At 46.2% G+C, this 26,622-nt stretch overlaps 1 protein-coding gene across 1 annotated transcript in view; it reads right to left on the bottom strand.

Moving 5' to 3' along the window:
* TGFBR2 (transforming growth factor beta receptor 2) overlaps positions 1-26,622 on the bottom strand; it is an 89,951-nt gene that overhangs the window by 15,143 nt on the left and 48,186 nt on the right. Inside the window, 3 exon segments of the mRNA XM_018067217.1 lie at positions 7,358-7,499; positions 9,324-9,757; positions 9,760-10,122. Coding sequence (XP_017922706.1) covers positions 7,358-7,499; positions 9,324-9,757; positions 9,760-10,122 — 939 coding nt within the window.

Raw genomic sequence — 26,622 nt, 5'->3', positions numbered from 1 at the left:
TAACCTCAGGTTGCTTATTTGGGATTTTTCCTGTTTCCTGAGATAAGACTGCATTGATACAAGCTTTCCATTTAGAACTGGTTTTGCTGCCTCTGTTCTGCATTGTCATGCTTTTGTTTTCATCTGTCTCTGGGTATTTTCTGACTTCCTCTTTGATTTTTTCAGTCGGTGATTGTTTAGTAGCACACTGTTTAGCCTCCACGTTTTTGTTCTTCACAGTTTTAATGGAATGCTCTATAAATATCAATTAAGTCCCTCTGGTCTAATGTGTCATTTAAGGCCTGTGTTTCTTTATTTTCTTTCTGAATGATCCATCCACTGATCAAAGTGTGTCACTGTCAATTTCTCCTTTAATGGCTATTAGTATTTGCCTTATATATTGAAGTGCTCCTATGTTGGGTGTATATATATTTACTGATTACCTGGTGGCTCAGACAGTAAAATCGTCTGCTTGCAATGCTGGAGACCCGGGTTCAATCTCTGGGTCGGGAAGATCCCCTGGAGAAAGAAATGGCAACCCACTCCAGTACTCCTGCCTGGAAAATTCCATGGACGGAATATATATGCACATATATATGTACATATATATAAATATATTACAATTGTTATATCTTCTTCTTGGATTGATCCCTTGATGAGTATGTAGTGTCAGTCTTTGTATCTTGTAACAGTCTTTAAAGTCTATTTTGTCTGATATATGTATTGCTACTCCAGCTTCCTTTTGATTTCCACTTGCATGGAATACCTTTTTCCATCCCCTCACGTTCAGTCTGTATGTGTCCCTAGGTCTGAAGTATGTCTTTTGTAAACAGCACATATATAGGTCTTGTTTTTGTAAGCATTTAGCCAGTCTGTGTTTCTTGGTTGGAGCATTTAATCCAGTTACATTTCAGATAATTATCAATGTATATGTTCTTTTTTTGCTATTTTACTAATTGTTCTGGAATTGTATTTTGTAGGTGTTTCTTTCTTTCCTTTCTCTTTTCTTCTCTTGTGATTGATGACTTTAGTGTTGTGTTTCGGCTGCTTTATCCGTGTGTATCTACTGTAGGTTTTCCTTTTGTGATTACCATGAGGTTTGGATACAGCAGTCCATATATAAACAAGACTGTTTTAAGTTGCTTGCCTTTTCATGTCAAACACATTTCCAATATCCTGTATCTGTGCTCTCCTAGTCTCACAATCGCTGGTTTTGTCATCATATTTGAATATGAATGATTTCCTGCCATTACGTGTCTGCCTTTAGTGGTGAGCTTTGCCGTTTGTAATTTGCTTGTTTCTAGTTGTGGCCCCTTCTTTTTTGCCTAGAGAAGTTCCTTTAGCATTTGTTGCGAAGCTGGTTTCGTGGTGCAGAATTCTCCAGCTTTTGTCTGTAAAACTTGATTTCTTAATTGCATGTGAAAGAGAACGTTGCTTGTAGACTCCTGCTTGTACACTCTTACCTTTCATAACTTTAAATATATTATGCCACTTCCTAAGAGTTTCGGCTGAAAAATCAGCTTTATAACCTTATGGGAGTTCTTTTGTATCCTTTTGTTGATTTTTCCTTGTTGCTGTAAAATTTTCTTTGTCTTTAATTTTTGTCAACTGGATTATTGTGAGTCTTGAGTGTTCCTCCTTGTGTTTATCCTGCCTGGGACTCTCTGAGCTTTCTGGACATGATTGACTGTTTACTTTCCCATGTCAGGGAACTTTTCAGCTGATATCTCTTCCAATATTTTCTCAGGTCCTTTCTCTCTCTTCTTGTGGGAGCCTATGATGAAAACATGGGTGCGTTCAATGTTGCTCCTGAGGTGTCTCAGACTCTTCATTTCTTTTCATTCTCTTCTCTTTATATTCTGTTCTATAGTAGCGATTTCCACAATTCTGCATTCCAACTCACTTATCCATTCTTCTGCTTCATCTGTTCTACTCATGTGAGTGCATTTTTCATTTCAGCATCCTATTGCTTATCTATGCTTGCTCGTTCCTTAGATCTTCTAGCTCTTTTTTAAGCATTCCTCGCAGCTTTTCTATCTGTGCCTGCATTGTTTTTACTGAGATCTTGGATAATCTTTACTGTTACCACTCTGAATTCTTTTTTGGGTAGATTGCCTATCTCCACTTCATTTAGCTGGTCATCTGAGGTTTATCTTGTTTCCTCACCTCAGACATATTCTGCCATTTCATTTTCTATGATCGCAGTTTCTGTTCCACCGGCTGCAGGGTTGTAGGTCTTCTTGCTTCTGTTGTCTGCCCCCTGGTGGATAAGGCTGGTATAAGATGCTTGTGCTGGCATCCTAGTGGGTGGGATTGGTTTCTTCCCACCAGTGCATGAAACTGGTTCTTGTCCCTCAGGTGGGCAGAGCTGTGTCAACGGGTGTGTTTATTGGCCAGTCACATGCTCAGGAAGTTTTTAAGCAGCTTGTCTGTTAATGGGTGAGGCTGTGTTTCCACCATTCTGGTTGGTTAGCCTTTGGCATCCCAGAATTGGAGCCTATAGGCTGCTGTGTGGGGCCAAGTCATGGTGAAAAAATGATGGCCTTTAGGAGGGCTCACAGCAATGAGAACTCCCCAGAACTATTGCCACCAGTGTCTCTGTCCCCACAGTAAGTCACAGCTGTATCCCAGCCTTGCAAGAGACCCTCTAATACCCGCAGGGTCTTACGAGGTCACTGCTTTTCCCCCTGGGTCTTGCTGTGCACAGGACTCTGTGTGTGCCCTCTAAGAGTGGAGCTTCTGTTTTCCCCAGGTCTGCAATCAAACCTTGCTGACCTTCAAAGTCAGATGTTCTGGGGGCTCCTTCTCCCGTTGACAGACCTCCAGGCTGGGGAGCCTGATGTAAGGCTCAGAGCTTTCATTCCTGTGGCAGAACCTCCACAATATAATTGCTTTCCAATATGTGGGTTTCCCACCCAACAGGTACTGGATTTGATTTTATCGCAACCGCACCCCTCTTACTGTCCTGTTATGGGTTCTTCTTTGTCTTTGGACCTACGGTATCTTTTTTGGTAGGTTCCACCATTTCTTTTTTGTTGATGGCTCTCAGCCGTTAGTTGTAATTTTGGTGTTTTTGTGAGAAGGTGGGAATCTCACTACCTTCTACTTTGCCATCTCCTGAGAATCTCTGCACCCTTCCCATTTTGAATAATGCCTGCCACACAGAAGGTACTCAAAGAATACAGGTTGGGTGAAAGAAATAATGAATTGATACATCCTCAGAGAAAAAGGGTAAAGAAGTTATCAGACTTTAAGGCACCGAGGCATGTGACATACACATGCTACAGCCTTTAGCAGCTTTGGGATCCCATTAACAGACTCACAAAGTCCACCAGTGGAAACACGCTGCAGTGAGGCCACTGCTGAATGTTCCCGCCAGGTGCTTTCAGAAAGGCTTCAAGTCAAAGGCCATTATGCAGAGTAGGACTGACTACCCCTTCCACAATAATAATGGTAATCCTAGCTGCCACAGACTAAATAAGCTATCAATTCTGTAGTAGGACACCTAGGGTCTGTGGGGCAGAGTCAGACAACAGGGCTTTGATTTCTGTCTCCACTGTTGTACTTCTTGAAGCCTCAGTTTACCCACCTGTAAAATGGGGATAGTAACAGCACACCCTTCAAAGAACCCTTGGTAAGTGGGATGAATGGTTCTATAATGCTATTGCTTATGTAATGGTAGCTATCATTTCTTGGTGGCCTTCTTCATCTGGACCAAACCTACTTCCACCAGAAAGCCTTTCACTTTTGACCACCTTCTTCACTTATGACAATCCATGTCTTGAGCTCCTAGGTGGAATCTTGTGGTAAGGGAGCTGGACCAGCTTGCTTCCAAAAGGTGCTCTTACTATGCCTGCACGTTCTCACCTGAGAAGAATATGGCTTCTCCAGTGTCATGCTTTCTCTTGCTCATGTTCCCTCTGTGCTGCCTGCACAGAGAAGACATTTCTGAGGCTCACTGTTCTTTCAAGAGCTAATTTAACCCTCTTTGCCTGACCCTGCTGTCACACTGTCTTTAGCCAACCTGGGCACTCAGTCTGGTGTACACTGCCTCGCCTGCAAAAAGGTCTCCTTCAGTGTTCCAGGCCTGGTAAGCAGCACAAGACAAAGGCTAGTACTGAGTCCTGTGATAAATGCAGAAAAAAGCAGGCAGCGCCTGGGCATCCAGGCCAAAAGTTTACTCTCAGCCCTGAGAACAGAATGCGGTCCTGTTCTCCAGGGAGAAAAGCTGGGATTTCACATTCTCCCCCTGCAAGAGAGTTCCCTGATGCCTAGACTCCTGCTTCATTCAGTCAGATGTCCAGCTCCTCAGAATAACTGGGAGGGAATATCAGTGGCTCTATTTTGTGAAATAAAATATCAATCTATAACTCACCACACTGAGGTAAGCATTTTCCACATTTCTTTTTCTGAAATGAGACTGTCCATGAAAAATACAGTAATTTCTTATGTTGTATTTCAAGTTATACAAAGAAGTTTAAGCTTCAGGAAGGCCTTTTATATCCTGCCCTCTGTATAAATTAAAGCCTAATATCCACTAGAGTGGTATTACCTATTTTATGTGTAAAGAAAGAAATGTGTCTGAAAGTGCAAATATTTAAAAAAGAAAGGGGGGGAAAGCCTGTTTCATCAGTGGTCAGCAAGCTTCTTTACGGAAATCTGTGCTTGTACAACAGGGAAGAGGCAACACATCCTAGCTCCCCTTAGAAGGTCCTAACTTTAATGTACCTTCTAAGAAGCTCTTTAAGTATAAAAGTCTCTGAAATTAAGATTAGGCTGAAAATCTGCCTTTACAGTTTTTGAGGCACACATACATGCAATAATAATAATAACACTTTTAAAAGCAGGCAAAAGAAAGGGGTTATTAACATGTGAGTTCACACACTTAGTCAAGAGAAGGGCTGTATGCTGGACCAAAGTGAGGATAGACAAATTACTTTGATTTTTGCAGCCTGATGGGAGAAACCGTACTGTGGGCTTAAGATCAAACAAAATGAGAACTGGGATGGCCTCTTTTCCGGTTCCCCAAAGCCGTCTGTTCTTATCCTAAAGGTTACAAGGCTTACTGAACAAACAGGACCCTATTCCTTCCTTGGGAAAACTTGTTTATACTGTATCCGTTTTTAGATCTTGTAAAAGCTGGTGAACTCGGTTCTTCCCCACTAGCCAGAATTCTTCCACAGTCAGCAAATATCAACAGGAAAGGGCTTCAGTCATTGATAACTACGGAAGCAGGGAGCTCAAATCAGGCCTTAAGAGGGGACGGCAGAGACAGTCTCCAGCATATGCTCATAGGACGACGAGCCGTTTTGAAAGGATGAGAGAAACCAAAATCTAGGTGAGTTTATTCTGACAGTGACAGCGGCATTGTCTCCTCCTCCACAATTCACACTGGTCTGGTCTAAGGGTTCATTCTGGAACTCAGAGCTTCAAGCAGAAAATGACTCTCAGTGACTGAAACTTGGTTAAACAAATTTCACTGTGCAAGGAAAAATTCAGTTACTTTTGGAAATACTGTGGGGGAAGACATCTCATGCAGAAAACCAGAAAATAACTGGGTTAGCCAGACAGGAAGTGCTACGTCCTGTGCAGAGACTCAGGGATATGGGTGATAGGACAGCAAGGCTCCCAGCCTAGCCCATGCTGGAGAGTCAGCTAAGGAAGTTCTCAGCAGGAGGAATGATCAAAGCCAGCAATGGTGACAGCCTAATCCACCTGGAGCAAAATGCTGGAGAGTCTGGCCCAGTGACCAAAACTGACCCAAGTGACAAATACTGATATTATTAAATATCCACGGAATAAAATACCCACAACCCCATATTCATGTAAACACAGAGTAAAATGAATAAATAACAGGGGCTGGTCAGAGAAAGGACAGATATTTCCCAAGTATCTATGAAAAAATATGTAGAAGGGATAAGAAAAATAGAAAACCACCATTAAGCAAACATTGCAGTAATAATTGTTGTCTGTGAACTAGTAATTGACCCTAAAAATCAGCAGGCAAAATTATTATTAAAAAACAGGCCTAGTCTCCTTATTAAACGGGTGTTTAGTAGAAACAGGTCAAAGTGCCTTTCCACAAGATATGTATCAATTGCAAGTGGAAAGGGTAGAGTCTCCGCATGGAGAGAGCTGGTGCCGCCTTTGGCGTGTGAGGAGACGGGACAGCACGCACGCTGGCGCACCAGCCGCATGCGGCACTGAGGGCACGGCACCATTCCTGTGGCATTCCTGCCTGGGAAAGCACAGTCCCAGTCTAACCATGGGAAGGCATAGAGCGACCCGCAGTGAGAGGCTGTCTGTAAAATAACTGGCCTGAACTCTTGCCAAGGTCATGAAAGAAACAGGCTGAGTGACCATCACGTGCTGAAGGAGACGGAGGTGGCCTGGACACCAAGGCGATGTGGAATCCCGCAGCGAATCCTGTTCCCCAATTCTGGGGACTTGGAAATACAAGCGAGTCCTAGAGAGTAATTAAGGATATGGCACCAGTGTCAACCTCCCATCTTTCACAGCTGTACTTGGCTTAGGTAAGATGTTAACAGGAAGGGAAGCTGGGTGAAGAGCATATGGGAACTCCCTGTACTCCTCACGCAATGATTCCGTGAGTCTAAAATTATTATGAAACAAAGGGTTAAACATAAAATTGGGGTTAGCTTGACTTGACTTAGCATCCAACCAGGAGCAAGTTAGGATATGTAAACTTCTAAGGTGAGACCTCAGATCCTGACAGTAACCACTGAGAGGAGGCTCAGAAAAGGATGAAGTGATGTGGACATCAGCCATGCCCATCTCCAAGAAGATAAGGGGACAATGCCCTCTAAAACATGACCTCCCTGGTACCCCTGAAGAATGCTGCATTCCTCAATAACCTCTCTTCTCTAGATTTTTCAAAACCTAAACAAATCCATCAAACCATTCTGCTTGTTTTCTCTAGCAAAGGAAAGTTAAGTCCATAAAAGTAAATTTTAAGTAAAATCTATTTTCTGGACCTTTTAATTCTGAAAAACCTTAAAATACAAGAAAAAAAATCAGGTAATTTTCTGAATCATGGTTCTCATTTGATAAGCAGAAATGAATTCTTATAAATATTATTAGTGTTCCTCTCTTGCTAGATCTGTAGATACCAGTGGAGAGATAGGTCCAAGGAAAAGTAATTATATACTTCAGGAAAGGAGATAAAATGCTTTATGCTCCGAACCTGGCTTTCAGCTACAGAACCAAGGCTTTTTAGCATAATTAAGTGATTTCGCATCATGCTGGAATATCTGTGTCCTACCAGATCTCAAACAGCTCTTTTGTATCCCTGAACTCGTGCTGAAGCAATGAGCACAGCATCATTTGAAGGTGCACCAGGATGGTGGTCCACGCCTACCTCCCACGGCGTTGCAGCGAGACGTCATCTCCCAGAGCACCAGGGCCATGGAGTAGACATCCGTCTGCTTGAAGGACTCGACATTCTCCAGATTCATCCTGGACTCGAGGACCTCTGGAGCCATGTATCTCGCCGTTCCCACCTAAAGAAGAACACACACGGAGGCCCGTCATCCAACTCCAGCTGCAGACCTGCTTTCAAAATACGGCTGACGCTTGGCCCCTACAGGAGCAGTTAGTTGATCTTTAAAAAGCATGATGATTTTTAAGATAATGAGACCTGCATAGAAGGGCAGAGCTTATGTAATTTTTTTAAAAATAGGTTGTCTCTCCCTGAAAAACCTTGAAAGATTATAAAGAACAAACGCCAAAATAAGGAAATGGCAAAGCCCAGAGCTGCTGTGTCTAGGCTCAGGACACAAGATCATTATACCACGTGTGCCATAACGTCCTTGCAGAGAACCTGGGACCACACTGGTGACTGATACTTTGAGTGTTTTTCCAAATTAAATATCTTTTCATTCTTGAAACTCCAAGATACGAGGTGAAAATAATAATTGCCAGGATTCTTTTTGTCCCCTGAGGGTTGCGTTAATCTTCTTTGGTCACCCCACGGCAGGTTCTAGTGCGCCGAAGATGTCAGGTAATTACATAAAAGCTCTGCTAAGTGGAACTGTATGAAAGTATCTCCATTACAAGCTCAAATCTGGTCATTTTGTAATTTTGATAGGCATGCTGTGTGATTTTATCTGACAGTATGAAAACACTGTGATACGTAGGAAAAAAGAAAAAAATATTTCTAAGGAAAAAATCATCTGGGTGAGTGATAATGCAGCTTGCATAGACTGACTAAATAACAGTGAAGTCCTTCCCAAGGATCCAGGGGAATGTCAAGAGAGCTGATAATATTACTCCAACATAGTGCTTTTTATTGTCATGCATGAGAAGGAAATTTCCTTCTTAATAAGTCATTTCACGATTGGTCACCCTGGCACACTGATTCGTCCGAATCTCAACGTGCTTATCTCCTCACTGGATGTGTGCCCCTGGAGGGCTGCCTGAGCAGTGACAAGGTGCTCCAGAAGCACAACCCTCAGCCTGGTCAGAGGCGGTGACGGTGCTCCCAAGACGTCACTCTCAGTCACAGCCAAGCTTCGGGTGTGTGAAACACGGGGCCCGTCTTCTATAAAGGATGACAGCAATGCTGTGTGTGTGCGTGCTAAGTCGCTTCAGTTGTGTCTGACTCTTGCAACCCCATGGCCTGTAGCCTGCCAGGCTCCTCTGTCCATGGGATTCTCTAGGCAAGAATACTGGAGTGGGTGGCCACCTCCTCCTCCAGGGGATCTTCCTGACCCAGGGACTGGACCCGAGTCTCTCATGTCTCCTGCATTGGTAAAGGACCCACTACTGCCACCTGGGACGCCCAATGGTAACGTTAGTCAGTTTCTAAGAGCTCCTTAGCCAACAAAGGTTTCCATTTTCATCTGTGAGATGTTTCAAAAGAACTCTCCCTTCACCCAGTCACTCACTCACTCTATAGATACTTATTGGTCTCTTTGCCTGTTCAAGGCCTTGTGTTGGATGTGACCAAAAGTATGTGGATTTGAACTTCAAGGAGACTGCCTTCTAAAAGGGTTTAAAAAAAAAAAAGTAATATAAGGACCAAAAGTACAGAGCATAAAGAGGCTGAGTACTGCCCTAAGGAAAAAGAGATACTAGCAGTGCTTGAAGCAAAGAAAAAAAGTCTAAATGGACAAGAAATGAGGATTGACTCAAGGAGAAAATGGCTGTCCTCGATTGGGAAGGGTCCGAGAGCCAGGGAGAGAAGTGCTGCTGGCTGTCGGAGGCAATCTGGCAGGAGAGCAGGGCACTTCCTGGGCTGAGTGGATCCCCTGGATGAGGTCAGAGTGCAGGGCAGATGGAGCATGAGCGGGAGGGGCCAGCAGCAAGGGGCAGGGCCACCCTACCTGCCCACTGTTGGCCAGGTCATCTACCGACAGGGTGGGGTCCAGCCGCAGTGAGAGCCCGAAGTCGCAGAGGCAGCAGGTGAGGTCGCCCTTGACCAGGATGTTGGAGCTCTTGAGGTCCCTGTGCACGATGGGCATCTTGGGCCGGCCGCACAGGGTGTGGTCGCTGTGCAGGTGCGCGATGCCGCGGGCCAGTGAGCCGCCCAGCCGGCGCAGGTCCTCCCAGCTGATGACGTGGCGCGTCAGGTACTCCTGCAGGTTGCCCTTGGCGTGGAAGGCAGTGATGAGCCAGTACTGCTTGCCCAGCTCCGTCTTGCGCTCCTCGGCCGTTAGGAACTGCAGGATGTTCTCGTGCTTGAGGTTGATGTCCGAGAAGATGTCCTTCTCCGTCTTCCAGGAGGCATACTCCTCGTAGGGGAAGATCTTGACGGCCACGTCTCGAACTGCTCAGACGTGTTCTGCCTCAGCTTGGCCTTGTAGACCTCGGCGAAGCGCCCCTTGCCCACCAGGGTGTCCAGCTCGATGGGCAGCAGCTCCGTGTTGTGGTTGATATTGTTGGCGCAGGTGGAGCTGATGTCGGAGCGGTCGTCCTCCAGGATGATGGCCAGGTGCTCGCTGAACTCCATCAGCTTGCGCGGCTTGCCCGAGTCCCAGGCTGGGCTCAGCTTCTGCTGCCGGTGGATGCGGTAGCAGTAGAAAATGACGATGACTGCGATGGCGATGCCCAGCGGTGGCAGGAGGCTGACGCCTGTCACTTGGAAGATGACCAGCAGCAAGTCAGGGTTACTGCTGGTGTACTCTGAAGTGGAAACAAAGAGAAGCAGCAGGTCAGCAGGTGTGCCCTGGGAAGAAGTGGTCCACACCCCAGCACTGTGTGTTTTCCCCATCAGCACAGTTTTTATGGACACAGTATGGTTAGTTTTTATTCCAGGCATGGATGCTTGGGTGTGCTTGTCCATCTGGCCATCTAGTCAATGTTTTTTACTCTTCCCTCAAAACTTAGCTTGGAAATCAAAATTCACCATCAACCAATCAGAATTGAGAACAAGCTGATTACAAGCTGAGAACAAAGCCTTCCTCACTGGCCTTTAAAAATGCTTTGCTGGCACTATTCACAATAGCCAGGACATACAAATAACCTAAATGTCCATCAACAGATGAATGGATAAAGGTGTACATATATACCATGGAGTATTACTCAGCCATAAGAGAGAATGAAATAATGCCACTGCAAGATACCCGGAGGGACCTAGAGGTTACCATACTAAGCGACGACAAATATCATATAATATCACTTATATGCGGAACCTACCATATGGCATAAATTAACTGATCTACAAAACAGAAACAGACTCACAGACACAGAAACAGATTTATGGTTACCAAGAAGGGATGGGAGAGGGATGGATGCGCGTCTGGGTTAAGCAGATGCAAACTGTTATACACAGGATGGATAAACAAACTCCTACTGTAGCACAGGGAACTATGTTCAACATCCTGTGTCAAACCATAATGAAACCAGGAGGAAAAAGAGCACACACACATATATATGTATACATAACAGAGTCACTTTGCTGTATGGAATTAACATTGTAAATCGACTATACTTCAGAAAAATTTTAAAAAACAGGAAGAAGGAAAAATTTGGTGATTGAATCTTGAAAACCTAAGTTCTTACTCTCACTGGCAGGCTGCATGGGACCCAGGGTAGGTGGGACTAGAGGCTGCAGTGTGACGGGAGAAAATGGTTGCAGGAAAAGATTGAACTACAGCAGAAACAGAAACTCTAGTGGAGATACGGATGGTCCCTGTTACCCAGCACAGAATGAGCCTCAGGATCAAGACTGAGGGCACAGATAAAATGATGCTGATGCAGCATCAGCGCCAGAAACCGCAGCAGACGCTGCAGAAAATAACATTCCTCTCCTGTAACTCCACCTTTACTCTGTGGACTCTCCAATGGGAATGTGTTCTTCAAGTGGACACCTGTCTGTAATAATGTAAGATGTCTTATAAATACATGTGTCTGGTTCTCTGCTTGTTCCTCCCATGAGAAAGTAAGCTCTACAGGGGGAAATCTAGAGGTACTGATCACCACCCGCTACTAAGCAGCTGGCGCAGGGCACTTAGATGCTGAGCAGACGTTTCCTAGAAGCTGGATGAATGGTTAATGGGAAAACATCCCTCCCTTCTTGGATAAAGAGGACGTGGTACATATAGACAACAGAATACGACTCAACCATAAAAAAGAACAAAATGCCATTTTTGCAGCAACATGGATGGAGCTAGAGGTTATCACACTTAGTAAAGTCCGACAGAAAGACAAATACAGTATGTTATCACTTACATATGGAATCTAAAATAGTACACAAATGAACTTATCTCTGAAACAAACAGAATCACAGACATAACAAACAGACCTGTGCTTGCCCCAGGGAGAGGGCTGGGGAAGGGAGGGATTGGGAGTTTCGGGTTAGCAGATGCAAACTAGTATGTATACGATGGGTAAATAACAAAGTCCTACTGTTTAGCACAGGAAACTATATTCAGTATCCTATGATAAACCATCATGGGAAAGAATATGAAAAAGGGAATGTATGCATGTATGTCTATATTCCTTTATATATACGTATTGGAATGTACATATATCTATGTGTAACTGAGTTAATTTGCTGTACAGCAGAAATTAACACAACACTGTAAATCAACTAGACTTCAATTTTTAAAACTCCCTCCCATTCTCCACGCTGTTCAGCAGGGGTCGGCAAACTATGGCCCCAGGGCACAGGGGCTGCTCTCGTTCAGCCTCAAGCGGGATGGATTTTCCATTTTTAAAGGGCTGTTTAAATTTTAAAAAAAAGAGAGACACTAAGTAGCTCATATGACAGAGATCACGTCTGGCCCTAAAACATCTGCTACCTGGCCCTTTACAGAGAAAGTCTGCTCGCCCCCCTTCTACTGCTGCTATTTTAACAACCTGCCGCGCACTGGGGAAATCTGAAGAGCTGTCTTGTTCCTCCAACGTGAATATTCTTTTATGTATGAGAAAACAACTCAATGAAAAATTTCTAAATATTAATTGCATAATTATTTAGCTGTGTGTCCAATTCATTAAAGGAGGTAAAACATCCAAATGAACTGTTCATGTATCACTGATTATTTTCCAATTCCTGTCCATTTATGAAAAAGAACATTCCTTGCTGATTTCTAGTCTTTTTCGGGTTAAAGGAAACACAGAAACAGAAATCTGAAATTCATTGCTTAAAGAAGACTCTAGAAATCCCCCTTTCAATATCAGAAACCAAATGTTACCTTCCCCTCAAATTTCCTGTGATTTCTTTTTGAAAACCTACACATAAAAATTTGGTGGGGAGGGAATTATCTATTAACATCTGTCAGTCTTGAAACTTCAAAGAGGTGGTGAAAAACCCGAACAATAGCAAATCAGGCTGAAAGGAAGCTCTGGGATGTGGCTTTATCTAAACAGAAGCCACCCACACCCTCTCAGAGTTAACCCCTGAGTTGCTTCTAGAAAAACCAGCAGCTGTGGGTATAGCAGGTACAAGTCAGCTTCACCTTTACTCAGGGACCAGCAGGAAGTATTTCTTCCTGCCAACCCCCAATTACACATAGAAGAATAAACCGAATACAAATTATATACTTCTCTGTGTGCCAAGAGTTTTATATAATATTTATATTTAATTGACAGAAAACCCTATGAGATAGATACTGCTATTATTATAAACCCCATTCTGCAGATTCTCAGACTCTGATTAGAGACGCCTGCTCTTAACCCCATGCCATTACTGTTTCTAAACTTCACATCACCGGGAGCCAATTAAGAATGCCTTTATACAAGCGCTCAATTTGATGAAGTGGTGGTCTTCACTTGGGGCTGGCCTAAGTGACTTCAGGCCGTCCACTAAGTGATCCCGGGGCATCCAGAGGGGCACATTTGGGTGTGCAGACTGCTCCCCTCGGTTCTTAACGAAGAACCAGAGTTGAGCAGTGTTCCTGCCACTGTGCAAGTCCCTCCTGTCTGGGAATCAGAAGTCTTACACGAGGAACAACCTTAAACCTTTTTGCTTTCTTCTCTCAGAACCCAACATCACAGGACACAGCATGTAGGGAACTAAGATGTAATTGCTGAACTACTGTTACTGAGGGAGGAGGCAGATGGGCCCCCCTGCAGGATAAAGCAACTGAAAATTCATTCTCTGTTGACTAAAATTCCAAGACAAGAATAGCAGGACAATTAGGGAGAAGGCTGGCCTGCTCAAACCACATACTTCTCATTCCGGAAGTCAGGAAACCTCCCAGACCACACATGCACAGAAAAGCTCCCTGCAGGCCGGCAAGGGAGCTATGTCATGGGACGCTCTACCCAGAGGATCCATCTTGGCTAAGAGATGTGTGCGCACACTTGGGAGGATCCTGAGATATACCAAATACGGACTGTGAACCAGGCAAATCAAAATGACTGGCCAAAGGAAAACCGGAAAAAAAATGCCCCATATAAGTGATTTAAGCTGCCACGAGGATGCGACTCGGGGACTCTCCCTCTGAGTCTGCCTGTGTGTCGATCCATACGTCCTGTACTCGTTCCTGCTAATAAAACACTGCACTTGCTTCACTGCGCTCCACCTTTGTGGAAGTGCTTTTCTGCAGAGCCGAAGGGCCAGGGCCCTTGTCAGTGACCACTGGCCTAGTGGCTATGATCCAGTGCTTTCACTGCGGCAACCCAGCCCTGATCTCCGGATGGGAACCCAAGCCCCGCTCCAAGACGCTGCAGGCCGAGGACACCCGAGATCAAAGATCAGTACTCTCCATCAGCTATTTCTTGGACACACAGGTAACCAGTGCTCAGAACCCGAGGTTCACTTTACACTCCCTTGTTGCAACAGGGGACAACAGTGGCCACACGGAGTTCTGGGGTTCCTACAAAGGGGGGGGGACGCCTCCCAGGCACACACAAAGGTAGCTCTCAGCCTCAGCTCCAGAGACAGAATTCAGTGGGCCTGTAAACTTACGTGGGCAAAATGACACCTTTTATTTTCTCTAATCTTTAACTAAAATTTCACACTTCCCAGCATGAGCCATGCCATGACTTTGTCACCAAGAGAAACCACAGATATTTTTATGCCGTGTTAACGTTTCTTGCAGAGGCCTCAACGAATCCTCTATATGCAGCACTTAGCCATTCCAGTTTGTTCCATCTGATGCTAGATCTTGTAACTTAATCCATTACTACAGAAGCAAAGATTACTGTATCACAAATTTCTTAAGTCATCTGTATGGTTTAATTGTACGACTCTATGTTGGGTTTTCTTTGAATTCCTACGTGTGCTGTTTTAAAGACATCACTGTGAAGAGATCCACAGGCTCCCCTAGGCACGGCACGCACAGCACCAGAGAGCTCTGGCTGAGTGAAGGCACTGAGTGCTGGTCTCTCTGCCTGGGTTTCCTGGAGCAGAAACTTCCAGACGCCTCTGTTTCTGCAGGAACTGAGTAAGGGAGACATGGTGCCAATGAGTGGTCCTCCTGGGGTGGTGTGTTGTACCCCAGGGACAAGGGTAGATTCTGCCCTTGTGAGGGCAGCTCTGCAGTGGAAAAGGACGGGAAACCCTCCTCTGAACTCTGTGAAGAACGGTGGAGGTAACCAACCCCTTATGGGTTTTACTGAGCTGAGTCCTGGGTCCCTCACTGTATCAGCAGCATCTCACTTTACTTCCCCAGCAGCCTTCTGTTCACTGCCTAGTTTACAGAGGAGGCTACCGGAGGGAAGGGAGCGGAAGGTGGAAAGGAGGGAAGGCAGAGTGAGCGTGGGGGTGGGGAGGGGAGAAACTGAGGGGGCCCCATTTCCTGCAGGTCTGATGGCTCCAGAGCCCGTGTTCTCTCCACACCACCAAGCTGTCTCCCCAGCAATGGACCCAACAGGCTGTTTCAGTTCAGTTCAGCTCAGTTCAGTTCCTCAGTCATGTCGGACTCTTTGCGACCCCATGGACTGCAGCACGCCAGGCCTCCCTGTCCATCGCCAACTCCCGGAATTCACTCAAACTCACGTCCATGGAGTCGGTGATGCCATCCAGCCATCTCATCCTCTGTCGTCCCCTTCTCCTCCTGCCCCCAATTCCTCCCAGCATCAGAATTTTTTCCAATGAGTCAACTCTTCACATGAGGTGGCCAAAGTACTGGAGTTTCAGCTTTAGCATATTCCTTCCAAAGAACACCCAGGGCTGATCTCCTTTAGAAAGGACTGGTTGGATCTCCTTGCAGTCTAAGGGACTCTCAAGAGTCTTCTCCAACACCACAGTTCAAAAGCATCAATTCTTCGGCGCTCAGCCTTCTTCACAGTCCAACTCTCACATCCATACATGACCACTGGAAAAACCATAGTCTTGACTAGGCGGACCTTTGTTGGCAAAGTAATGTCTCTGCTTTTCAATATGCTATCTAGGTTGGTAATTCCCAAAATTTCCAACCAAATGTGTCCCACGTACAGGAGCCCAAGTGAGCTGCAAATAAAGAGCCATTTGCAAATGTCAGAATCTTGATAAATATTTTTTAAGGACAAATGTCAAAGATAAATGTTAGTATGCCATAAAAACATACAAACTGGCAGAAAACCTCAAGGGGAATGTCCTTGGTATAGGTTCCTCCTGAGAAATTTAAAAGTAAACAACTTGCCTAATCCCACACACACACACCACAATGAAAAGAGGTCACTCCCAAGCTCTTTCAAGTCCTCTGTGAGGCCCAAATCCATCGCTGCTTGCCAAAAGGAACTTAACACTGAATCTCTATAATTTATTTTTTCTTCAAAAAAGTCACATAGTGAAAAAGACATTAAACTAAGGTCAAGAGTTAAAATGCCTATATGGATTGCTTAATGCATCTTGATGAAAACCAAATCAACAGAGCTAACTGTGAGAGAGGTGCGCTTACTTCACTAGTTGAACTGGCTCTGCAGTTCCTTGACTCAGTGAAGCAGTCTGGGCAGAAATTTACCAAGGCACGAAGTGACCCAAGCAACAGAAGGGGCTACACATGCTCGCTCTCTGTGCACCTCGGTGCACTGGTGAACACTGCAAGGCAACCACAGAGCTGCTTGAAGCCGGCAGTGACACCCAGCCACAGAGACTCCCCCACGCCAGCATGTGCATCTAAAGCAACAGCATACATATGCAACTGGCTGAGAGCCAAGCAAGGAAGCTGTGCTCAGGAGAGAGGGGCTGGGGGAAGGGGGAATTTCCTGCCTAAAGCCACTGGGTTAATGGCGATATTTACAACTACAGCTCTCATTTACTGAGAACCTACTAAATGCCAAGCACTGGTTTCACGTGGATCATTTTGAAGTCCTGTAGCCACGCTGCTGGATCTGAATCAGGTCTCATTTCCCAGACACACACACGGGGATCCTGTGTGAACAGTGGAGGCTGGCGTGGCAGGTCACTTCCTAGACATTCGCACAGGAATCCTGTGTGTACAGTAGAGGCTGGCGTGGCAGGTCACTTCCTAGACACACACACGGGGATACTGTGTGAACCGTAGAGGCTGGCATGGCAGGTCACTTCCTAGACACACTCACAGGGATCCTGCGTGTACAGCAGAGGCTGGCGTGGCAGGTCACTTCCTAGACACGCACGGGGATCTTGTGTGTACAGCGGAGGCTGCCGTGGCAGGTCACTTCCTAGACACGTGCGTGGGGATCCTGCGTGTACAGCGGAGGCTGGCATGGCAGGTCAATTCCTAGACACACTTACAGATCCTGTGTGTACAGCGGAGGCTGGCGTGGCAGGTCACTTCCTAGACATGCACAGGGATCCTGCGTGTACAGCGGAGGCTGGCAGTGGCAGGTCACTTCCTAGACACCCGCATGGAGATCCTTGTGAACAGTAGAGGCTGGCATGGCAGGTCACTTCCTAGATACACTCATGGATTCTGTGTGTACAGCAAAGGCTGGCGTGGCAGGTCGCTTCCTAGACATGCACAGGGATCCTGCGTGTACAGCGGAGGCTGGCGTGGCAGGTCACTTCCTAGACACACGCACGGGGATCCTTGTGAACAGTAGAGGCTGGCGTGGCAGGTCACTTCCTAGACACAAGCATGGGGATCCTGTGTGTACAGCAAAGGCTGGCGTGGCAGGTCACTTCCTAGACACGCACAGGGATCCTGCGTGTACAGCGCAGGCTGGCGTGGCAGGTCACTTCCTAGACACAAGCATGGGATCCTGTGGCCGCTGCGGTCACCTAGACACCACAGGATCCTGCGTGTACAGCGAGGCTGGCGTGGCAGGTCACTTCCTAGACACGCACAGGGATCCTGCGTGTACAGCAAAGGCTGGCGTGGCAGGTCACTTCCTAGACACACGCATGGGGATCCTGCGTGTACAGCGGAGGCTGGCGTGGCAGGTCACTTCCTAGACATGCGCACAGGGATCCTGTGTGTACAGCAAAGGCTGGCGTGGCAGGTCACTTCCTAGACATGCGCACAGGGATCCTGCGTGTACAGTGGAGGCTGGTGTGGCAGGCAGTGGCCAGCTGCAGGGGGAGGGTCCCTCAAGAGGGATGCTGACAGTAGCTCCCAGGATCTTCAGCCAACAGAGGGTTCAAAAGAACTTTTAGAGAAAGGACCAGAGTATACAGTCAAAGAGAAGGAAAGAGAGTAAAGAGAAACACTGAAATCAGAGGAATGGAAAACAAAGACACAGGAGGGATTAGCAACACTGGATAGACTCCGCTGCAGTGACCAACACACAGGTGAACCTCGGTGACACTGATGTGCAGCAAAGGGCAGATAGAGGCCCGGGGGACACAGAATCTCAGGCACCGGACAAACTTCTTGCCAGTAAGTTTGAAAACTTAAACAATACTGGTCAACGTCCTAAAAATATGTGTAATTTACTAAAACTGAGCCCCCCAAAATTGAATAATCTCACAAACATTAAAGAAATTGAGTAGCTATAGGGTACAACTGTAATTTCGAATCTTTTTTAAAGCCCATGATTCACTGTCAAATTTCTTAGTACCAGTGACTGGATACACATGTCAGAGTTTGTTTTTTGCAGAACTGTCAACCCCCTAAACTTCCTACAATAAAAATGCCAGTGGACTTCTTATAGAAATGTTTGACCATTGTCAAAACAAGTGGGGAACCATCAGATATATCCGGAATGTGCCTCAATGAAATCAGTGGTCCACCTGTTTAAAGTCAAAGTCACAAAAAATCAGAGACACATGAAGAGTCAGAACAACTGAAGGCCATGCCTGGTCCTTGACTGGACCAGCAGTGACTTCACCGCTCTGGGGAAACTGAACTGTGACTGTAATACACCCCCACCCCCGAAAATACCCACGGGATGAGAAGGTGGCAAATGGAAAGGGAAAAGGTACGCAGGGGCTCACTGTTGCACTCTTTCAGCTTATCTGAAAGTTTCTTTTTTCCCAGTAGAAACTGGAGAAGAAAGTATCCAAAAACATGGGAGCAACAATGTTCCCCTCAAAGCCCCTAATACACACCCATCTCAGATGAAGTTGAGAGCCACCAAGCTTTCAAGGACAGGTCATTTCAATGTCACCTACACTCAGTAAATAGGAAAAGCACTGTGTCTCATACTTTGAAAACAGGACGACCAGAACCAGAAAGAATATATGGAAATTACAGAACAATCTCACTCACTACGATTTGGAAAATGAAGTCTAAATAAAACCGGTGTGCAGTGCAGTGCTAAGCTGCTTCAGTCATGTCTGACTCTCTGCGACCCTGTGGCCTGCCAAGCTGCTCGTCCAGGGGACTCTCCAGGCAAGAGTAACTGGAGTGGGCTGCCATGCCCTCCTCCAGGGCATCTTCCCGACCCAGGGATCGAACCCCTGTCTCTTCTGTCTCCTGCGCTGACATTCATGCTCTTTACCACTAGCACCAATAATAAAAACGTTAGCAATCCAAATCCAGCCAAAGCTATAGAAGTATTATTTTAAATGAAAAACAAGTATGCAAAGAAGACAACTCCTATCACTGACCACACTAATAATTTAAAGGAGAAAAAAAATGTATGATCAGTTTGGTAGATACAGAGAAAGTATATGATAGAGCAACAGGCCTCCATAATACATACCAACAATCTTCAGCAAACCTTATTCTAATGGGGATATTGCAAATGCATTCCTTTGAAAAACGGCTCAGGCACTGAGGCCAACTAGAGCTATTTCTACTCAACGTGACTTACATCCCAACCAACCAGTACTGGGAGGCAGAATGGTGGAATGTGCCATACCAGTTAAGAAGGTCCACCCAGGTAGGCTCATCTTGCCTGGTCCTTTACACCTGACCAGTGTTGTTTAGCCTCCAAATGTCACTGGGCTTGCTCATCTACTGTATGAACAGAGCCACTCACAGGCAACTGCCATTGTGATGATACAATTTATATGTAAGGGGTGATGTGGCATCAGGAAGACAAGCTCACAATATTTAAAGCACTCTTCATTCAGTCCAAAAAACCTATTATTTCCAAAGAGACCAACACAAAGTACATTTTGTTAAAATGGCTTGAGAAGTTTTATCCCAAGTCTCCTGTATATCCCCAAATCATATCTCTGCCCTGCTGTGTTTGCAGCCTGGGGTTTAAGGTCACTTTTTGTATAGGACATTACCCAACAGTGACTGAATTTCAAATCCTGAACTTGCAGCCCTTGGAAGGAAACTTCTCTTGAGCTTTCCAAGGCTACAATCTAAGAAAGGTATTGTACTTTTCATGTTACTTCTTTGCCTCTAAGCCAGACACTACATCGAGCTGAGATTCGATTTCATGATTTTCTTAATACACACTTACAAGTTGCCTTTATTGACAATTTGAAGAAAAAGTTGTCAATAGAAGTCTAGAAAAAAAAAGTTCTAGATTTAAACTAGCAATATTTTATCAGGCAATAGAAATCCCTAAGAATAATCAAAGTAGATTCTACAATGGCAGTCCAGTGATGGGGACTCTGTGCTTTCACTGGCAAGGGTCTGGGTTCTATCCCTGGTTGAGAAATTAAGATCCCACAAGCCATGCAGCATGGAAAGAAAAAAAAAAAACCAAAACCTGACAGTTATCATTCTGTATATTTAGAGGAAGCAGCATGGTAGAAGTTGGTTTTTAAGAACTTGGGATTCTGAAGCTTTTGCACAGCAAAAGAAACAAAAAGACAACCCAGAGAACGGGAGAAAAGGTCTGCAAATGAAGCGACCCACAAGGGATTAATCTCTAAAATATGCAAAGAGCTCGTGCAGCTCAATATTAAGAAAAAAAAAAAAATCAAAACAGCGGGCGGGGGTGTTCCTGGTAGCTCAGTGGTAAAAAATCCATCTGCCGATGCAGGGGATACGGGTTCAGCCTGACACAGGAGGATCCCACAGCCCACGGAACAACTAAGCCTGCGTGCCACAACTACAGAGCCTGTGCTTAGGAGCCCCAGAGCCACAACTACGGAGCCAACGGGCCGCAACTCTAGAAGCCCATGTGACCTGCAGCCAGGTCTCTGCAACGAAAGAAACCCAAGCACCGCAACCAGAGAACACCCAGCACAGCCAAAAGTAAATATTTTTTTTAATTCTGCAAAAAAAATGAGAAGAGCTAAACAGACATATCTCCAAAGAAGACATATGTATATCCAAAATGCACATGAAAAGATGATCAGTATTTTAATTATTAAAGACAAGCGAATCAAAACTACAATGACGTACCACCTCCCATTGATCAGAATGGCCATTATCAAAATATCTACAAACAAGAAATGCTGGAGAGGATGTGGAGAAAAGGGAACCATCCTACACTGTGGGTGGGAATGTAAATTGCTAACAGCTACTATGGAGAACAGTATGGAGGTTTCTTAAAAACAAAGCTATCATACAGTCTGGCAATCCCACTCCTAGGCATGTATCTGGAGAAATATGTTGTTCCATGTTCACTGCAGCACTATTTACAATCGCCAAGACATGGAAGCCACCACAGTGTCCATCAACAGTAAAAGAAGGCATGCTGTGTATGTGTGTATGTGTGTGTGTGTGTGTGTGTGTGTGTGATGGAATAGTACTCAGCCATTAGAAAGAATGAAATAATGCCATTTGCAGCAACATGGGTGGACCTGGAGATGATCACACCAAGTGAAGTAAGTCAGAGAAAGACGAATTTCATATGATATCACTTTATGTAGAATCTAAAAACCGATACAAATGAACGAATTAATAAAACAGAAACAGACTCTGAGATTTCAAAAATAAACTTACAGTTACCAAAGGGGAAAGTGTGGGAGAGGGGATAAATCAGGAATATAGGATTAGGAGTTACAAACAATTGATACTACATATAAAACAGGTAAACAATTAAGGACCCATATAGCACAGGGAATCAATACCTCGTAATAATCTACAATGGAAAAGAATGTGTGTGTGTGTACATATGTATATATAACTGAGCCACTTTGCTGCACACCTCAAACACCCACAGCACTGCAAATCAACTATACCTCAATTTAAAAAAAAAGCAAGTAGAAGGCTATGGAGGGAGTCAGTCTGGCTATACTAAGAGAAGAGAGGCAGGTGCTTTTTGGCTGTCTGGTTTGAATTCTGTTTTCCCAGAGGCAAAACTCAGTTTTACCACATATCTAGTGATGTTGGACCCAGGTATAATAAAGAAGATGTTGAAAGTGAACAAAAGGTACCAACATCCCATAAACATTTACTGGCTAAGTTCCAAGTGTGTTCACTCAAGAAACAAGGGAAGCGTTACTGAGTCGCAGCCCTGGCCCCTAGAGGACATGGGTCCCTAGAAGAAAATATACAGGCTCTCATAAGAAGCAAAGCAAACTGCCTCCTTATTCTGCGGCATCCACATCCTATTAGCTTTCCTCTGTTCTCGCCCCGTCTCTCCCTTACATCCTCATCCATCATACTACATACATACTTTATAATCCGGGAGTTACCATATATACATACTTTCTAACTTGGGAGTTCCAAAATTTTGTCTATTTTCTCATCTTTAAAAATACTGACGGCATGGTACAAAAAGAATCTCCTGGAACGCTGCTGTTCAGGGTATGCCCTCAGACCGGTGCAGTCAGCAGGCACCAGCTGGGGACTTGGGGAAAGTCCGCATCTCACCCTGTGCTATACTGCGGCAGCAGCCCTGCGTGTGAGAGAGTCCTCTATGAGACTCACTTACACACTTCGGTTTGAGAAGCACTGCTTCAGCAAACATCCCTTGGGAGTCTGCCACAGACAGGACTTGTTGGCAAAGCCCTAGGACAACCATACTCTGCCAGCCAGTGAGAAAATGGCCCATGAGAATGTTCTAGTAGAAAAACTGCAGGGGGGAGTGCAGAGAGAGAGATAATTCCCTATCCATCATCTCAAGAAAAAGTAAACAAATTCAGCCAAATGGTAAAAAAGCATTTTAATGAAACAACAGAGGGCCAGGAGCTCGTGCAGGGCCTAATTAAGCTTCCAGCACGTGGACAGCATGGTTGGACACTAGACAGACGCCGAGAATGCTTTTTCCCCAAATGATGAATCCTCTCCAGCCCATGTGATTGTTTTCTTCTAACTGTACGTATTTCAAAAGTAAGTTTTGCCTCCCTCCTCACATCCCACTCCAGCCTCCATTATTTATTTCTTCCCTTCCTCTCTCCCCCGAAAAGGGCCTTTCAGGCAGTCTACTCCAGGACGACACCTCCTCAGAACACTCCTGAGAGGTGCAGAGGAAACCTGCCATAAAGGTAATCACAGCAGGACTCCACTCCTCTGTAAGTCGCCCTATGCTCTACACCCCGACAGACATCTTAGGAGAAAGTCTTAACACTGGGTTATTCTAGAACACATTCTTTATAATCAGGTATGGCCTTCCCTAAGCCCACTTATCAGCTTTCCTGCTATTCTCTGAAGCAAAAGATGACACAATGCCTCGCTCTGCTATGGGATGGGAGTTCTCAAACTGTTGCTGGGCATTTAGCCCATTTCCCTAAATCATCTTTTTCAGGCTCAACATCTCTATTTTCTTCAGTCACTCCTGAAAAGACCTATTTATCACGCTCATATTTATCAGACCCTAAAATGTGCCCACCCAGCAAGAAGCAGGCACCCCATATACACTGGGTCCTTCTTCTGAGTATAAAGTGATCTGTTCTCCGAAATCATTCGTGTTCCTCAGGATTCTCCGTGACGTTCTACCAGACCCAGCTCCCCCATGCGGAACGCAGTAGCGCAGGACTCCCACCGCTCTTAGCAAGGCATGAAGACGACTCCTAGCTGGTGTGCTCTTGCCTCCTTTTCACTCTCTTCACCAAGTCCCTAGTTTCAGAATGACCTGAACTCACCTCTGAACCCGCTGAGCAGATGCCAAGCCCGCATTCTGATAAGCTGCTTACTTACCATCAACTGTGTGAACGGACAGGCCTCGTCTCATACGTGTGTTTGGCCCGGTTTCCCACGTGGTCATTTCAGGCAGGCAGAGCCCGGGTCCTGTCCCCCCGGGAGCATTCCTGCCCCTGCGCTGCTTGTCCCTCCCGCAGGAGACAGGGCCTACAAGGAGCCAGGCTCTGCCCGCGACGCGGACACGTCTCATGACCGTCTTTTCTCCATGGGCTGACCGCACTCTCTGGAGCAGGATCTCCTCACCCCCTTGTCCGCGGAGAGTCCTCCGGGCGCTCACTCAGCCTGGGCTTGGTGTAGACCCCCCTCCCCGCCGCTGCCCCAATTCCCTCATTCTGCTCCTTGGCTGGAAAAGAACGGTCTGGGCCGAATCATCTACCCTGTCTCAGGGCCCTTCGCGTTTTCGAGAGACCTTAAGGTAGAGAGGCTGGGCTGGAGTGACCGCACTATCTTCTCCAACAGGGAGGCCAGAAGGCTTTAGGAGAGCACATCAATTGTGCACAGTACCAACACCTGCCTCGTTACCAAAACACCTCCACCCCCTGCCTTCCCTTTGGCTCCGCCCGAAGCATGCTCTGGCTGGTTTTCGGCCCCCACCCCTGCCATCTCTCCTTAGGGCTGCAGATGAACCTGCCCGGAATGTGTCATTTGACCGGTTCTGAGATGCCCACCCAGGGAGGCCCCTGGCCTCGTTCTGGAGCGCGTGCTCGTGGAGTGTGGCGAGCACGGTGACAGCCTCTGTGAAGGGACCCTGCTACTCCCCAGGGAAGGGCTGACCCAGGTGTGCGGCCTGCTTGTTCCGCTCCTCTAGCCTCAGGGGCTGAGTCTGGCCACTTCCTGCGGTGGCTGCCACTCTAATTGTCCCCATCCCCTTTCAGGTTATATGCGGAACAGGATGAAACACATAAATCCCTTTGGCAGAACAAACTGTCTTGAATTCAGTGGTTTCCAACACTGGCTGCATATTAGAGTATCTTGGTGAGCTGTTTTTTTTTTTTTTTTAATCCTGACACCAGGCCCCAGACCAATTAAGTCCGAAACTGCAGGGCTAAGACCCAGTTAATGAGTCATTTTTTAAAGCTTCTCAGGTGTTTCCAATGTGTAGCCAAGGCCGAGACCGACCTCAGCCTGACAGCAGACTAGGATACGACCCCAGAAAAAGAGAAGTCGTGAAAAGAATTTCAGTCACCAAGTGTAGGATCCATTGTTCCTGACACTGAGCCAGCGACAGAGGTGTGTATGTATTTTTTAAAGCAAAGAAGCAAATATGTATTGTTTCTTTAAAAGTTGATATTAGCTTTTGTAAGGCATAATTATTACTGGGAACATTGAAATTTTACATAATTAGCAACGAGCAAGAGTTATTTGAGGATCAGAAAAGGTTTTCCGAAAAACCAGTCAGCCAGATGTCCAACTAGAGGTAAATACAGCCTCTGGGGTTCAGAACGGGCGGAAATGAGGGTCAGTTACCCAGTGGCTAGCTAACTCCAGTGTTTTTCCACTGGTGGGACATTGGGGTACTTGGAAAGGAGCAAACAGTCTCCTGGCCCCTTTTCACCGTCACCCATCTGCGTCTTGTTTACAGAACACCAGGCGGCGGCTGGGAGAGGGGAGACTTGTAACAAGGCCAGCCCCACTGGCCCAAGCGTCTCACTGGCCACTCACATCCAGGGGCTGGGACTCGAGACAGACTGCGTCCTTAATGGATTCCACTCGGCTGTGATTCACGTCAGAATGAGGTTCCAGGGTAGAAATATTCACAGCCGGCAACCACACATGGCCTCAAAGCATCTCTGTTTACTCTGCTGCTTAGGGAAAAGGGGAAAAAACCTACAGAAGCCAGTTGCTTTGCCTGAAGACACTTCAAATACACGCTAAGCCTCACTGGACTGAGTCACTGTACCCTCCAGCACGTACGATCTTTATCATCTCCTTGACCAAACATGGGCTGTACTCGGGGATTCGGGGGGTGCTTCTAAGTCATTCATGACCCAAGGCTCCTTCAGCACTGAGTCATCACCTGAAATAACTGATTTCTTTTCCCAGGAATGAGACGTGGAACTTTAATCCATAATTGTCTTTCTCATCTAACAACTTTTCTCCACCGTGTTTCCACACTTACTGTTTTCCTTTTGCTTTGAGACCAGAAAGTAAATCTGCTTTGTTTTCCTTGAAACAAAAGGGCCCAGCTGCCCAGCCGGCTATTGTGAGCGGCGAGGGCGCGCTCACGGGCAGCAGCACACCCAGGGCCGCCCGCACCAGCATCCTGCCGCTGCTTTACCGGCAGAAGCTTGCCTCTCCCCCACAGAACCAGCCCCTGCCTGCCAGAGCAGAGGGGACGCAAAGTGAGACTGGACGGGAAGGAGGCAGCACGCCCCAGCCCTCCCTGCCTCACAAACCAAGACGCGTCCACAGAGCGCGCAAGGCACGTGGTCCACACGCAGAGTGGGTCTGCTGGGTGGCGCGAAGCGACAGGATTAAGGTCACACAGGTCCATGGGGACCCAGCTGGCTGAGATGATCTGCTAGCAAGTTAAACAGAGACAGGAAACCGCGTGTCTGATACTGTAAAAAAAAAGTCATCTGTCTTCCTGCCAGCTTTAGGCTTGCAAACCAGAGTCTGTTTTCATTTAAAAGAAACTCGACAACAATGAGAAAGGAGAGACGGAGACTCTGTGGCTACCAGGAGCCCCGGCCCCTCGTGCTCGGCCTCGGGGGTACCTCGGGGCCTGCAGGCAGCTCGCGGCGGCCGGCGGCACTCACATTGCTGCGTGGAGGCTGCATCGCTGTTTAACCACATCGGGTGAACTCTGAGTCAGAGTGGTTTCTAGAGCCCCGGTTTCTAAGTTAATTAGATAGAACTGACGTATTTACTGACAGTTCCATCCTGTAAAAAT

The sequence above is a fragment of the Capra hircus genome, chromosome 22 (assembly GCF_001704415.2).
Source record: "Capra hircus breed San Clemente chromosome 22, ASM170441v1, whole genome shotgun sequence".
NCBI classification, from domain to species: Eukaryota; Metazoa; Chordata; class Mammalia; order Artiodactyla; family Bovidae; genus Capra; species Capra hircus.
This window is presented reverse-complemented; position numbering and strand designations above follow the sequence as displayed.